Below are 13,950 nucleotides of genomic sequence, written 5' to 3' on the forward strand. Positions count from 1 at the left end.
GTAAAGGGGTTTCTGCAACCGAACGGTCTAATACCATAAGGGGGGAGGGGAGGATAGTAGTAGTGATCCCAAGTAGTGATCATATGATGGGGCTGGCTTCACATGCCCTGACTTGCACTGCTCTTGGATTTCCTAATGTTGTATTTAAGGTTAGTGTTGCCCCAAAATCCCTCATTGGGGATTAGCTAGTTCCAGAGTCTGCTTCAGATTTACTTTCCTCTTACCCTAAACCTTCTTTTATGCAAATTCTAGAATGAGAACTACTACTTGGCTTTGCGCTATACAACAGTTGATGGAGAAGTAGGGTATGTGCAGATGAAATGTCCAGTTAGTGCAGGAGAACCAACAAAAGCACCTGCAACTACAACCACAAAATCAACAAGGACCCCTCCCACACCAGATGTGGTGTGCAACTCCTCTGGCATGATGGTGGTGCTGCCCATGGAACCTTCGGACCTAGTGGAGCTTCTAGGTGAGTTGGGTTTTTGCTAGACACCTGTAAGCTTTTGTCTATGGCACAGTAGGGGGATTTTATGGCAACTTTTTTCTTTTGTAGATTATTCCAACAAATGGATAGTTGTCGTCAAGGCTCCAGTGTACTGCAACTACACCTTGCTGCAGGGAAGTGGAAGGACCCTTTTCATAACCCCCTACGAAGCCTGTGATGTCCGGATAGTGGTAATCATGGGGAGGGGTGAGGGTATATATAAAAACCAGAACACTGGTACAGAAGGTTTTTAAAATGGTGCGTACATGCCACTTTGTATATTGGTTAGTTGCATAGCATATGGCAGGTCCCTTTTTTACGTGCATCATTGTGATTGCATGATATGGTTAGACGCATAACTCTCTCTAATTGCATAAAGCTGCGCGGTTCATTGTACGTTGCATTAATTTGGGTAACTGCATCCCAATGTTGAGTCTTTCCACAATAGCAGTGCCAGAGTGCATTTTTCTCCATTGTAGTTGCAAGATCTGTAGTACTGTACACACCTGCTAACCAGTTTTACTGGATTACAATAACTTGGTTTATGCAGGCGGTTATCTACTGCAACACTTCATATGCATTGCCATTGAAGAAAGTTATGTTCTCGATACACCATTTTGAAGTTGGTTTAGTCTGAACCTGTACACTTGTGGGTTATTTATAATATATAAAAATACCTGGCAATGGCTGTTTCATACAGAAATCAAAGCTAAATTCATCAAATACAATGCATACCCCCTTGGCAGTGGTAGACTCTTCCAGGCAGGGGTAATTGAATGCTCTGCACCTAACCATTCATGCCATTTTGTATTGGAGGAACTGCCTTAACATTCTTGAATTTTTCCTGCATGCAATCCATAGTTATTTTCTTCTCAATCTGTCGGCGCTGTCAATTCTGTTCGCAAACTACAGTAGCCTGCTTGGAGTATCACTGGGCTGACCTGCTGTTCCAACACTGGGGGCTCTGACTCGTGTCCCTGTGAAATACCTTTGAACACTGAACAGCCCAATAAACCTTGGGAACAACAATTGGATCGGCCAACGCCTGCTCTTCAGCCTATCGGCTTGTAGAAACGTTATAGCTTCTCTTGCACAAAATGAAAACTAGCTGTTCTCTTCCCTAACTCTGCCCCTGTTTCACTATATAAAGTGCCAGTTAAGATCCTGCACTATAGGAAGAGATTGGGAAGGGGGTGAAGAGAAGTGACTTAACAACTCTGTTTTTGGCTTTTAAGGAACTTCCTTTTTTTTTTTTTTTTGCCGATCGTGTGCTTTAAGCCGCAGTATATTGGTATTCCTCATCTCCTGCTGAGTGGAGCTTGCAAATAGGAAGTGTTTACAGCTGAGAAATCCCCACTGACTGAACAGAGAGCGTGGCATGTACTGTGTTTGCAGAGCACAAAGATCATGCCAGAAGCACTCCCAACAGATGGCACCAGCAGAGGAATAGGTGGATCAGTGATACTGAATGATCAGTTGGAGTACTTGTGTTTTCACTACCATAAATATTGCCCCCACGGGGGCAAGTGGTTTTATGTAGGGACATCCAAGGCAAATTTTAAAATTCTATGTTCTTGGCAGACTTCCTTACCCAGGGAGACTTGCAGTTGTAAACAAAATACACATCAAGAATAACGGGACAATAGAGCAAGATGCAATGACTTCAGTCCTAATAAGAGCAAATAAAAAACCCAGTTAGGATTTGATATCGGGGCAGTTCGTGAGCAGATGTGTTTAGTTACATCTGGGGTTAGATGAGAGTCCAAGTGAAATACAAGATGCTACCACAAATGATTCTGTGTTCTGTTTTATACTACAAGTATATGTAAATGGAAATAACGTGTACGTCTCAATCAATTTGGGGATTATTTGACAGCGTACAGATGGCAGGTAAGACTAAGCTTTGACATGCAATTATTCCAAACCCTGCTTTTATGGCCTCTTGGCCCAAGGTTTAATCTCTTTTTAAAAACAAAAAGGATGTGTTTTGGAGAATGGAGCACAGGCAGATTGGTAGCTTGCCATTTCTTGACAACTCCTTTTCCGGGAAATGGGAGTAAATGAAATCCATAGAAATTTCAAGTAATTGGATGTGGTAGTAATATTAAAATGCAGCTCTGTGGCAGTATTGTTTTGAACTAGCAAGGCGCTGCTCCATCCTGAAACTTCATCAGAACACTGCAGGCTTGGAATGTAAACAGACTAGTTTTGAAACTAGTCCAGGTAAGTTCTCCCACTGAAGTGGGGACAACGGTGGAAGGCATTGTTACAAAAACACTGGGCTTCATAGTTCTGAAGTGTGCCTAGTAGATTTTCTAGTTGTTTCAAAGCATGCCATTTGACACCTGCTGACATGATCACTGTGTGAGTGAACTACCTGCAATTTGCTTGTTTCCTGGTTATACTTTTTGATCAAGCCAACTTCCTCCTTGTTCTAGAATGAGCACTACATCCTGACCCTCCGCTACACAACTTCTGGACAACAAGCTTATGTTCAGATGCAATGCCCAACCGGTGCTGTAGTGCCCACAAAACCCCCTCCCTCTACAACCACTCCACGAAAACCAACAATACCCACTGCCTGCAGAGCCTCAGTCATGACAATAGAGCTGCCTGAAGGACCAATTGAACAAGTAGCCCTGATAGGTAAGGTTGTGCCTTGTCCCAGATAACTTCCCACCCAAATTGCTTGGCAATGAGGATAACCCAATCTCGTGGCAATGTTGCCTCTTGCAGATAAATCCAACACTCTGGTAACTGTCCAAGATGATAGCAGAAAGTGTGGCTACAGCTTGGTGCATGGGAGAGGAAAGAACATCTTCACAACCCCTTACACAGCCTGTGATGTCAAGATGCTGGTAAATATTTTTAGCTTTCTGTACTGTTGCTTTTAAACTTCCTATGCATGTAAATACCCTCGCTTGTGCTCTCTGTCCTCCCTTGATTCTCTTCCAGAATGGGAATTATGTCCTGACCCTAGTATATGTAACCCTTAGTGGGAAAAGGGTACAGGTGCAGATGAAATGTCCAACCAGTGTAGCTTTACCAACAGGCTCCCCCCTCCCTCCCTTTGGGGTTTCTGTCCTCTGCAGTGATACTTGCATGACAGTGGAGCTTCCTGGGGGACTGCTACAAGATATCCATTTAATGGGTGAGTTGGCTTGGTACACAGTAATGTGGGTGCTGTGAAACAGAAAGCATGCTCTAAATGTGGCATCTGTTGTAGATGAATCCAACAACTTGGTAGCTGTTATCGGTGCTCCCAAGACTTGTGGCTACAGTTTGAAGGGAAATGGCAAAAACATCCTGACTGCTCCTTACAAGGCCTGTCATGTCAAGATACTGGTAAGCTGAGGGCAATTGCAGCTGTGATCCCCATTTGTATTGCAAGTGATCAAAATCCTGTCAAGAATGATCAACTCTCTTTCCACTTCTAGAACAACTTCTATATCCTGAGAGTCCTCTACACAACTTTTACTGGGGAGCGAGGAGATATACAGGCCAAATGTCCTGTTCCTGGTCTAGTACCACATGTGGGTGAGTGTTTGTTCACTGGACACAAAATACCAGAGTGCTCAAGTCTGGTGTTGCTTGTCTGCCAATGCTGTTGCTGCATCATGTTGCTTTGTATTGAATACAATGTGCCCCTACACAAGATATTAACACCTAAACTACAGGGTCTTCCCTGTACAACCTATAACATTGAAGTTTACTCTCTTGCAGGGTGCAAGATACCAAGAAGTCAGCAGTTGGCTTGTGGTCCACCTAATGCTGATCCACAATGGTGTGTGGCCAATGGATGTTGTGTGGATGCAAGAACTTCCCAGTGTTACTATCCTTTGGATGGTATGGCTTGGTTTTACACTTTTGATATAGCACTGCTCATCTAATGAGCTATCCAGAGTAACTTTGAACAGCTTGTATAGGAAAACTTTGAGGGTGGAGGAGATAATTGACCTGATTTCCACCCTTACTGTACAGGGGACTGGTCCTTCAGGTAAATGGTTTCATTATTTTGCATTAATGGTTTCTTTGCTTCCTGCTTTTCAGCGTGCACTGCAGATGGGCATTTTGTATTCTCCGTATACCGCACCTCAACCAAGCCAGAAATTGATCCGAGCAGTTTAGTAATTGCAGGAAACCATTCATGTGTCCCTGTAATCTGCACTCCAGACTTTGCGGTCTTCAAATTTCCTGTGACTGGCTGTGGGACACGTGTCTTTGTAAGTTCACTCCTCCTGGGGTTTGGGTTAGTACTAGGACTTCTAGGCTGCAATGCTTTTTACAGCCATATGTCTAAGGGGGGTGTTGGGGTGCTAATCTACTGGAATGCCACTGGTTTTGGGCTGGCCAGGTTGATTACAATCCTCAACTGCTTCAGTGTTCTCACTTTGTAATCATTTTTTATTCTGTAGACTGTGGCGGAGACTACAATCTATCTTGCTGAAGTTCGTGGTTTGGTTCAGGGGATCCAGCAGATGTATGGACAAATTACCAGAGATGGCCCTTATCGGTAATTTCTTCTACATGCGCTTGGAACAGGCAGCTGCTTAACCCTCTTTCAGCATACTTTGCTGGTTGTAGTGGGTGGGGACCCCATGATCGGAGTTAAAGCCTTTATGGTTTTGTCATTGACTGGAATATCTGTGCCAACTGGTAACTAAATGGATTCTTTGTCTTCACTGTCTCCTCTCTGCACTACAGTTTCCATGTGGAATGTCGCTATTCTAAAGGAAACTTGGCCAGCACTGGTTACTTGGTGGTGAACCCACCGCCTCCATCAGCAGCCTTGGCTTTTGGCTCTCTTGGGGTTAGGTTAAGGATTGCCACAGGTAATTGAACATGATGCGTAACTTCTCCCATTTGGTCTGGTTTGGCATCATGTCTGGTAATGACTGCTAGATTTGACTGGCTCAATTTCCTCTTTCAATGGCTGGTGTGTTACCAATGATGCACCTCTCTTGCAGATGCCAGCTACACCAGCTTCTACCCACAGTCCCATCTGCCCCTGAGCGTCTTGCTTGGAAGCAAGGTGTATCTGGAAGTGCAGCTTGTGAACCCTCCTAACCCCAGTGTAGTTCTGCTGGTCCACTACTGCATCGCCTATCCCCGGTCCTCTCAAGCTGCCTGGGTGATCATCTATGAAGGGTGAGTATCCTGATTTGTCTCCCTTTGTCTGGACAAAAGCAACATGCCAGGGATTTGTCCAGCAGCAACTGCCAGATGTGACCATTAACCAGTTCAGCAACTGGTTAGGTGACTGGCTGCAAACATCTAAATTAAATCTTTGCAAGCTAGACTGTTGCAGCTGCTAGCATTACAATATGGCTACCATGCACTTCAAGCCTCCTAGTTGGCAGCTGTAGGACTCCCTTCTGAATTTCTCCCCCACAGTTGTCCAAACATCCTGGATTACAGCAGTGCTGCTGGCCTCCATGTCAAATACAATAACATGCCTGTATCCAAGCACACTCGACGCTTTGAAATAGAAATCTTCCAGTTCCTGGACTACAAGACCAAGCAGCGTTTGGATGAGGAAGTGAGTTTAATAGTGGTCCAATTGTATAGACTCAAGCTTGCTTCCAAATGCCTAGTCATAAATGGTATATTAGACCAAAGCAGATCTACAGCTGCTCCTAACTCCATTTACTTTCTTTTTAGATCTATTTCATGTGTTCAACCGAAGTGTGTTCCCCGGAACGTCGTGTTTGCAATGAAGGATGCTTTGATGGAAGAGGTATGGTCCTGAAAAGCACTATTTGGACTTGGTTTCTGAGAAGGAGTCCTTCTGAAGTTTGGTTGTTTTAGGTGAGAAGGAGTGCCCCCCTGAAGTATTTAAGTCCTGCTCCCTTGGTTAAATTTTGGGCACTTGATATCTTTCTCCTTCCACAGAGATGCCTGTTCCCACATCAAGATCTGCTGGAGGGCGCTGTGCAGGAAAGCCCTGTCCTGGGAAATCAAACGTAGACAAGCGAGCTGCTCCTGGTCATGCTGGCTTCATTGCTGTCAGCGAAGGAACCTTCACTTTGGATGAGATTGTGCCCCATGAACAAACGGGCAAGTGATTTGAGATCTTCTGCATTGAAGCAGTACTAGCCTTTTTCATGTGGTGTTGCTCAGTTCTGGCCCTGGGCCAAAGCCAGAACTGAAGCTTCATTGTATTCCTCCCTTGCTCACAGTTGCTTTGCCACTAACTTTTGCTTCCTCTTGCAGAGAAGCACTGGACGCACTTCCATGGTCTCCTGTGGCTGCTTGGTTTGCTGGTCCTGGTATCTGTTATAATGCTCTTCCTCAAATGGATTGGCTTGCAAATTGTCAGGTCCTAGAGAAGCAGTCTCTAACTTGAATAAACCTTTATCTTGTGTTAATTCTGTAGTGGTTTGTGGGTTTTCTTAATTTCAATTCCTCCACCAAATAGAGGGGGGTCACATCTAAGTAGGATTAGAGATGCCGATTTATCCAACATGTTGGATTTGCTGTTTGCAGTAAACTGAGGTTTAATACCCTGAAGTGACAGCTGCATTGTTTTTTGAGCACTCGAGACCTCTTCTGCTGGTGCCAGTAAAGGCGCTGGTACATTGCCATTTGCTGTGCAATTCAGTAGTGCCCTAAGGGTTCACTTGTGTTTATCCAAATACTACATTACCTAGGCTGCAATTGATGTATATTGCATCTAACATGGCGTAGCAGCCGTGACCAAGGGCCAATAAACTGCTGTGCAGTATATGTAGAGATTTTGCTTTAATAGGGCCATCGTGGTGCTGGACAATGGCAACTGTAGCTGCTGCTACTTCTGGGCTGTCCCTGCTGTGGGACAGGGCTTTGGATTGAGGGCAGACAGAAGTCCTCTGACACTCTCTTGCAGGATTCTATTTATACACAAGTATAACACCTTTGCATGCCACTGTTTGTTTGGAAGTGGGTGGGGGGGGGGGAGGGATTGATATACAATGTGATCTTGCGTGGGCATATTCAGGTGGAATACATGTGGCACTGGTGTTTTGTCATCTGTCTTGGCTGTTTCTGAGATTCATATGAAACAATGACATGACTGTTTCTGGCCACTTCATATACCAGTCTTTTCCACAAGTACTAAAATTACTCCAGTGAGAAGCCTATAAACAAGATGGTAGCATACACTAATGTGGTACACTCCAGTATGTGACACCAAATGGCTTGGAGAGGGACAAAGCTTACCTTAACAAGGAGCGCAATTTGATTTGTGCTTTTTTAAATGGGGTGCTAAATTCTTGAATTGGGTCAAGACAAACCTGTTGGTCAGTACATGATTGTTTGGTTTCTAAGACCCCCTACCCAAAAGGAACCGACTTGACTGGAATGTCATCTGGTAAAAGCATTAGTGCAAAGTGCAGGGTCAGTTTAATAGTATGTGAGCACAGGGTTGCACAAATTAGTTAATGTGCTGGGATTCGAGTGAATAATTGAATCCCGCACAACCATATGTGTGTATTTGGGTTTGCTGACAAAGGGGTTAAACAGTAGTTTGGAAGGGTCCAAAAAACAGGAGTCCCAGCAAATAAGGGAGAGTTGACAGGTCTGATATAAACCTATAAATTAAGCCTCTCTGTGACCAGAGACAGAATTATTCTTGGTGATAAATCACTCTCCTGACGTGTGAGGGTGCTGTTTAAAGGGAACAGAGAGCCCTGGACTGGATGACCAGGCAATTGATTCCCGGGGTTAGAAGGAAGTTATCTAGAAAGGGGGCGGGGCTACAATATACTAAATCATGGACCTGGACCTGGAAGGGGTAAGATTGGAGAGGTGGGTGCACTAGTTAACCAAGGGGTCATGATTGACAATACAAAAGGGGGCATAGAGAAGTGATTTGTGTCTTGTTATGGTTAAGCTGAACCGGAAGGAAACGTGTTTGTTTTGTCGTTTAGATATACTGTTATTTCAGGAGCTAACACAATCTGGAGCTGTCAGAGGCCAGCACAAACCTGGACTACACTGCACTTTTGTTTTACAAATAACTGTATTCACACAACAAGCACTTTAGCACTCACTGTGGAGACTTGTGTTTTGCATTATGTGTGGGTGTGCAAGATCGGGACTATTTCGGGAACAACCTGTGGATTAAAACGGTGCAATAAACGGCGCTGTATTGCCTGCTTCTCATTCTCTGACTTTGGATTATAAAAATAAATAACATTGCACCTGGATTACCTTTGTCTGTATGTTCATTTATCAATGCTACATTCCTGCACACTGTTAACTACTTAAATAAGGTGGGCACATTTATTTAAAATAAATAAATCTTTAGATATATTTTTGTACTTTTTATTTTTTCAAATGTGCCTCTGCTGCCTCAATGTACGCTACGCCCCTGATGTTGACAAGGACACAGTGCGGTCCAGTGGTTCAAATCCCACCTCTGCCAGTGACCGACTCACTGTGTGACTCTGAGCAAGTCATTTAACCTTGTAATAAATGTATTGGCATATTCACACTTTCTTTGTCTTCTGAGGCATTTATGTGCTGAAATGATGATTCCTTTTTGAGATGCAACTGCCATGTGTTTGGTCAATAGGGTGTGCTACTTTACATCTATCCAAGTGTTTTATAATTTTGTTTAATGTACTACCGTATTGTGTGTGTACCATTCACAAACCAGTACACAACCCACATGTAATTCTAATAACACAATTGTAATCTAGAATACGATGGATTCAGCCCGAGAAGCCGACAAAATGTGTTGTATATCGCATACTTGGAGTGCCCAATTATTTGACACTTCTTTATTCTGCATTTTGTGATGTCCAATTACAGTAAGTTTCCTCATTGCAGCACTTCTGAAGGTCAGTGATTTACTCCTATCTGTCAACCAAACCAATTCCCTTTTCACTTCCTGGAGCTTAAGAACGGGTGTCAGCAAGTTATTGGCCCCTGGTGGACAAAGAGTCCCCTTGAGCACCTGACCAGTAGGGTCCATTGTGGGTGAGGAGAAACTGACCCTGATCATTGTGCCTCCAGGCCCACAGGAGGGCCAGAGTTAATGCAACATTTCATAAACCACTTACGTTCCGACGAGGGGAGGAGTACTAGCACTTGCTCCCCAGGTTGGAAAGTCCTGATGCAAGCATTTTTATTATATTGTTGCTCCCGAGTATGCTGCGTTGCCTCCAGCTTTATCTTCTCAAAATGACCGACCGACCGACCAACTCCAGGCACATGCTTTACTATAGTCTCTGCTCGGCTTTGGTTTGCTTCCCTACCTTCCTTTATGAATCGAATACCCCAGGGTTGTCTCCCACAGGAGCTCAAAGGGTGAAAAGCCTGTTGATGCCTGTGGTACGTCTCAGATAGCAAAGAGAAGATAAGGAAGAATTTGACCCATTCTTTGTTTCCTTTGTTTTAGTCTTATCAAACTGTTCCACAAGCTCATCACATTGTGGATCACAAACCGATACCCGATGGAACATATTTTGAGGGACCCCCAAAGTTGTTGAATGCATTGGGACATAAAGGCTGTCCCCTGATCAATCAGAATCTCCCTATGTATACCTACATGAGAAAATAAAATCCCGGAAATAAAATCTTGCCAAGATTCTCTCCTCCATCTTTTTCACGCCCGAGAAAATGGAACATCATTGGCTAGCCTGAGAACCTCGCTACGAAAAGGCTGAGGAACAAGACAAATCCTCACATTTCCTAAGGTGGATGCAGGGATTAAGCAGGTCAGATTGCAAGGGGAAAACAAAAGGCAAAAGAAAAAAGGAAAATAAAACACAGTAACAAAACTACAAACAAAAGGTGCTGCTTATGCAGCGTTCTCCCACCACCACTAAACCGCTCAGCTCGGGTCTCCAAGCTAGGCTCTCTTATTCCATCACTCCACGCTGGCTTTGCCAGGTTTCCCCCAGCTAACTACACATGTCCCCTCGAGTACGTAACAATTATTTTTGTTTTATTTAATAGCCGCTGTCTTCCGCAGCCGTGCTTGCTTGTCCCGGTCTCTCGCGTCAGCTGCTGACCATCTTGCCTTGGGTTATTTACCTCGCTTCCAAACCCAGAGTCACTGGGTTTTCCCTGTAATCGCAAGTCCAAATGAATAACAGAGCATAGTTCTGATAGGTCGAGCAACCCACCCCCTGTAATCGCGGTATTAATTTGTCTGGAGCTCAGTACACATAAATCGCAGTACATTAAATGAAAACTCAGCATTTCCAGTTATTTATATTTTTGTAATCATTCACTTTGTAAAATGATTTATTTTTTACGTGCTTTTTACATTGATTATGCAACATGTTTATGGATTTAAAAATGATGAATCAAATTAATTAGTTGAGCAGCATTTCTGAATAGTTTGTTTTGTTCATGCTAACCCCCCACTCACAAAGCAAGGCCTCATGTTTGTAGCTGGCAGCTACATTAATTTTCCTACTATAAGAATGTTACATGGAAAGGGATGTACGGTCTTGTTTTGCAGGTTGGATCATAACCAATTGAAGGTTATTCTGTTTAGTATTAGGGGCTATTGCAATATTTCTTTCTTTCTTGCTTTCTTTGCATTTGGAAACATTGACTAGCTTTTTGGGAGCTTCACAATTTGACTATTTCTGATGACGTATCCGTATATTTGTTATATGTTGCGCACTTAAAATGTAGTACCGAAATAATGTTAGGCTAATTAAAAAGATGTATGTGTACAGGTAGCCTGTCTAGGCTATACAATATTATTGACAATAATGTTAAGTACAGTATATAGGACTTATAGGTTGGGGCAAAGCACACCTTTAAAACATATAAGTGCTAGTGGTCTAGGACTGGAACACTGCCATTTAATCCTGGACTTTAGCAAAGTTTCACAATCGTGTACAGTAAACTGTGTGCTTGTCAGTTAACTTTTACCACACTCGGTCTTAATGGCTTGAGATCTGCCAATTGGAGTGTCATGACACATGTTAATCACTAGTTTATACTGAGCATAATTAGTACATAATATTCCCCATGCACTGTCCAATTATAAAACTGCAGTTAACAAACATCTTAAATGTACTTTAATTATTACAATGTATTCTTACCACTAAAAACTGTGAATTAGGTTTGAGAATGTTGAGTCTTCTGCTCAGTTTCATTCAGCTCCAAGTCACAATTGGACTTTAACACCACTGTGAAGGAGAGCAGGACTGTGCCACTGTTGCGGTATGATGTTTAAAATAGATTAACTTTGGTCTCCAATTAATAAATCTTACCCGCTATTCTTTACCACCAATCCCTGACCCACAACAACTTTGGGAACATTTGGAGCAAACTGCAGAACCTTAAGACAGTGTAACCCTTTTCACTTGTATATAATTTCACACACAGAGCTGACAGCAGCTGGTTGCAGCTAGATACACTTTATTCCCCCATGGCTCATAGAAGACTGTAGGGAATGAGTCTAAACCCGTGTCTGCTGAATATCTTAGTAAGTCAAGTCACTGATACAGTTTCCCATTTAATGAGTCAAAAAATCACCATCCTGAAAACAGCTACAGTGACAGCATACATAGCCTTTCATACTGAACTTAGCACTGGATTACACCTGTGAGTAAGCTGCGGGAAACTGAGAAAAGTATATTTTCCACATCAAAAAGACACAATTCACTGTACAAGTCTACTATTGTCAGGCAGGGAAATAACAGACAATTGCTTGGTGTGTTTCTATAAGTACAGGGTCAGTTTGCAGTGGTTATTGGTAGTAAACTTAGCAGAGACGTACAGGATTCCAACTGCAAGACAAATGCCTTGTGGTGATGAAAAGCATTTGCGCTACACAATCCTGGTGTCTGTCCAACCAATGCACAGCACTTCAAAAAGAGTCAGTTACTGTACCTGGAATATAGCTGCCCTCCCCGTTAGACGAAGCCAAAAAGCAGGTGGAGGCTGGGGAGGGGGAGGCAAACTCTGCCGCACAGAGGGGATATAATGGGTTGAGGTAAGATATACATCCTTTACTTACAGATTTCACGTATTGTTTAGTGAAGGACACATAAGATACTAGCAAACCCATTGACGATTTGATCTGGTATTGGAAGCGCCTAAAATATGCTTGATATTTACATGATCTGATCAAAGGTTAAAGGGAGTTCCCTGCCAGAGCCGCCGCTTTGCTTAATGAATGGAATGTTTCGTACACTTGTAGCTATTATTTTGTCATTTGGATGATTTGTCGTCATTATCTTTAAGTTTAACCCTTAAATAATGTATCAATTGACTCCAACTAGATTCATTTGATAAACAGCTTATTTCATGATTTATATTATTTTCACAAAGTCAGGTAAGTGAGTAACATAAGAGACCTCCGAGGACAGCAATGCTAAAAATCCTATAGTGTGACACTGCAGACTCTCCATCCAGAGATGTTTATTGAACTCCCCACGGAACTTCACATCAAACATCCCAACAAAGAAGAGGTACACTCCCATCAAACAGTCAGCACCAGTTTTAAGAACACAGAAGTTTATGGTATTGCCTAAACCTGTTGGAAGTTCCAGCAACATAAAAAATTATCGAAACATTCAGTAACTGCTGGTTTGCTGGGCACCAGCATTAGGGCATACACTACATTGACCAGAGACACAATTCACTTTTAAGGTTTGAAAACATTTTGAGGAATAACAAAGTCATACACAGAGCAAATGTGAAGCAATATTTATATGTAGGCCATTTTATTTCAAATTAAAATGAATGTTGCCTGCTTTTGCTCTTCTCACTGCATGCACAAATATTTCTCTTAAGTAAACAGTTGACTTTTTCCCCAGAAAAAAAAGTGATATACCAGTAATGTTTTAGCTTTTGTGAAAATGGGCTGTCCCTCATTTGACAGATTATTTATTTATTACCCAAATTCCATCCCTGACATGTCTTCTCTTGCAGATCAGTTTCAGTCACAATAGCAAGAGTCCTTCTGGCAGACTTTGACAGATGGTTTACAGTCAGCACTTGTTAGCAGGTGCTTCTGTAATCCAACACAGCCCATATTACTGATTTTTCAAGTCTCACAAGATAACTCTACGCGAAACTCTGGAGAATAGACTTTCCATTAAAAATTTCTCAGAGGACAGTAATCCCGCTTAACCTATGATGGCTGTACACTCTAGTGACAGAGTAAGGCAGGTGTTTATAATTCTGTTCAACCTCTTTTGTCACTGTGCAATTGCTATTTCCTTTCAAACCAAGAGTCACGGGAGAGTGGTGACGTTGTAAGAGAGTGAGTACACAGCTGCAGCCTAAGTGTACTAATTGACTAGCAAGTAGAGAAGACATGGGAATTCACAGCTTCTAGGTCACAGGCAGAGGTCTCAGTATGGACTCCACTAGGTGGGTTGGAGGGCAGGCTAGTAGGGGCGGTGGTGAAGGTGGTCCCATTGCCTCCTACTGTAGCCATGGCCACGCTGGCAGCGGTGCAGGGCACCCTGGCAGTAACAATGCTGGTAGTGGCAATGCTGGCAGCG

At 43.0% G+C, this 13,950-nt stretch overlaps 1 protein-coding gene and 1 long non-coding RNA gene across 2 annotated transcripts; both read left to right on the top strand.

The window, feature by feature from the left end:
- Nucleotides 1-452: 452 nt before the first annotated feature.
- On the top strand, nt 453-3,081 carry LOC121312130. Its single transcript, XR_005949700.1, has 3 exons — nt 453-472; nt 557-678; nt 2,926-3,081. It is a non-coding gene; the product is annotated as an uncharacterized LOC121312130 (long non-coding RNA).
- A 1,906-nt stretch (nt 3,082-4,987) lies between these two features.
- Nucleotides 4,988-6,855, top strand: LOC121312129 (zona pellucida sperm-binding protein 1-like). Its single transcript, XM_041244122.1, has 7 exons — nt 4,988-5,000; nt 5,221-5,319; nt 5,455-5,635; nt 5,882-6,026; nt 6,149-6,224; nt 6,380-6,544; nt 6,701-6,855. Exons 1-7 carry the CDS (start codon nt 4,988-4,990, stop codon nt 6,811-6,813), a joined length of 792 nt encoding a protein of 263 aa, XP_041100056.1. The 3' UTR covers nt 6,814-6,855.
- Nucleotides 6,856-13,950: the final 7,095 nt, after the last annotated feature.

Source organism: Polyodon spathula, unplaced genomic scaffold (genome assembly GCF_017654505.1).
Source record: "Polyodon spathula isolate WHYD16114869_AA unplaced genomic scaffold, ASM1765450v1 scaffolds_3614, whole genome shotgun sequence".
NCBI classification, from domain to species: domain Eukaryota; kingdom Metazoa; phylum Chordata; class Actinopteri; order Acipenseriformes; family Polyodontidae; genus Polyodon; species Polyodon spathula.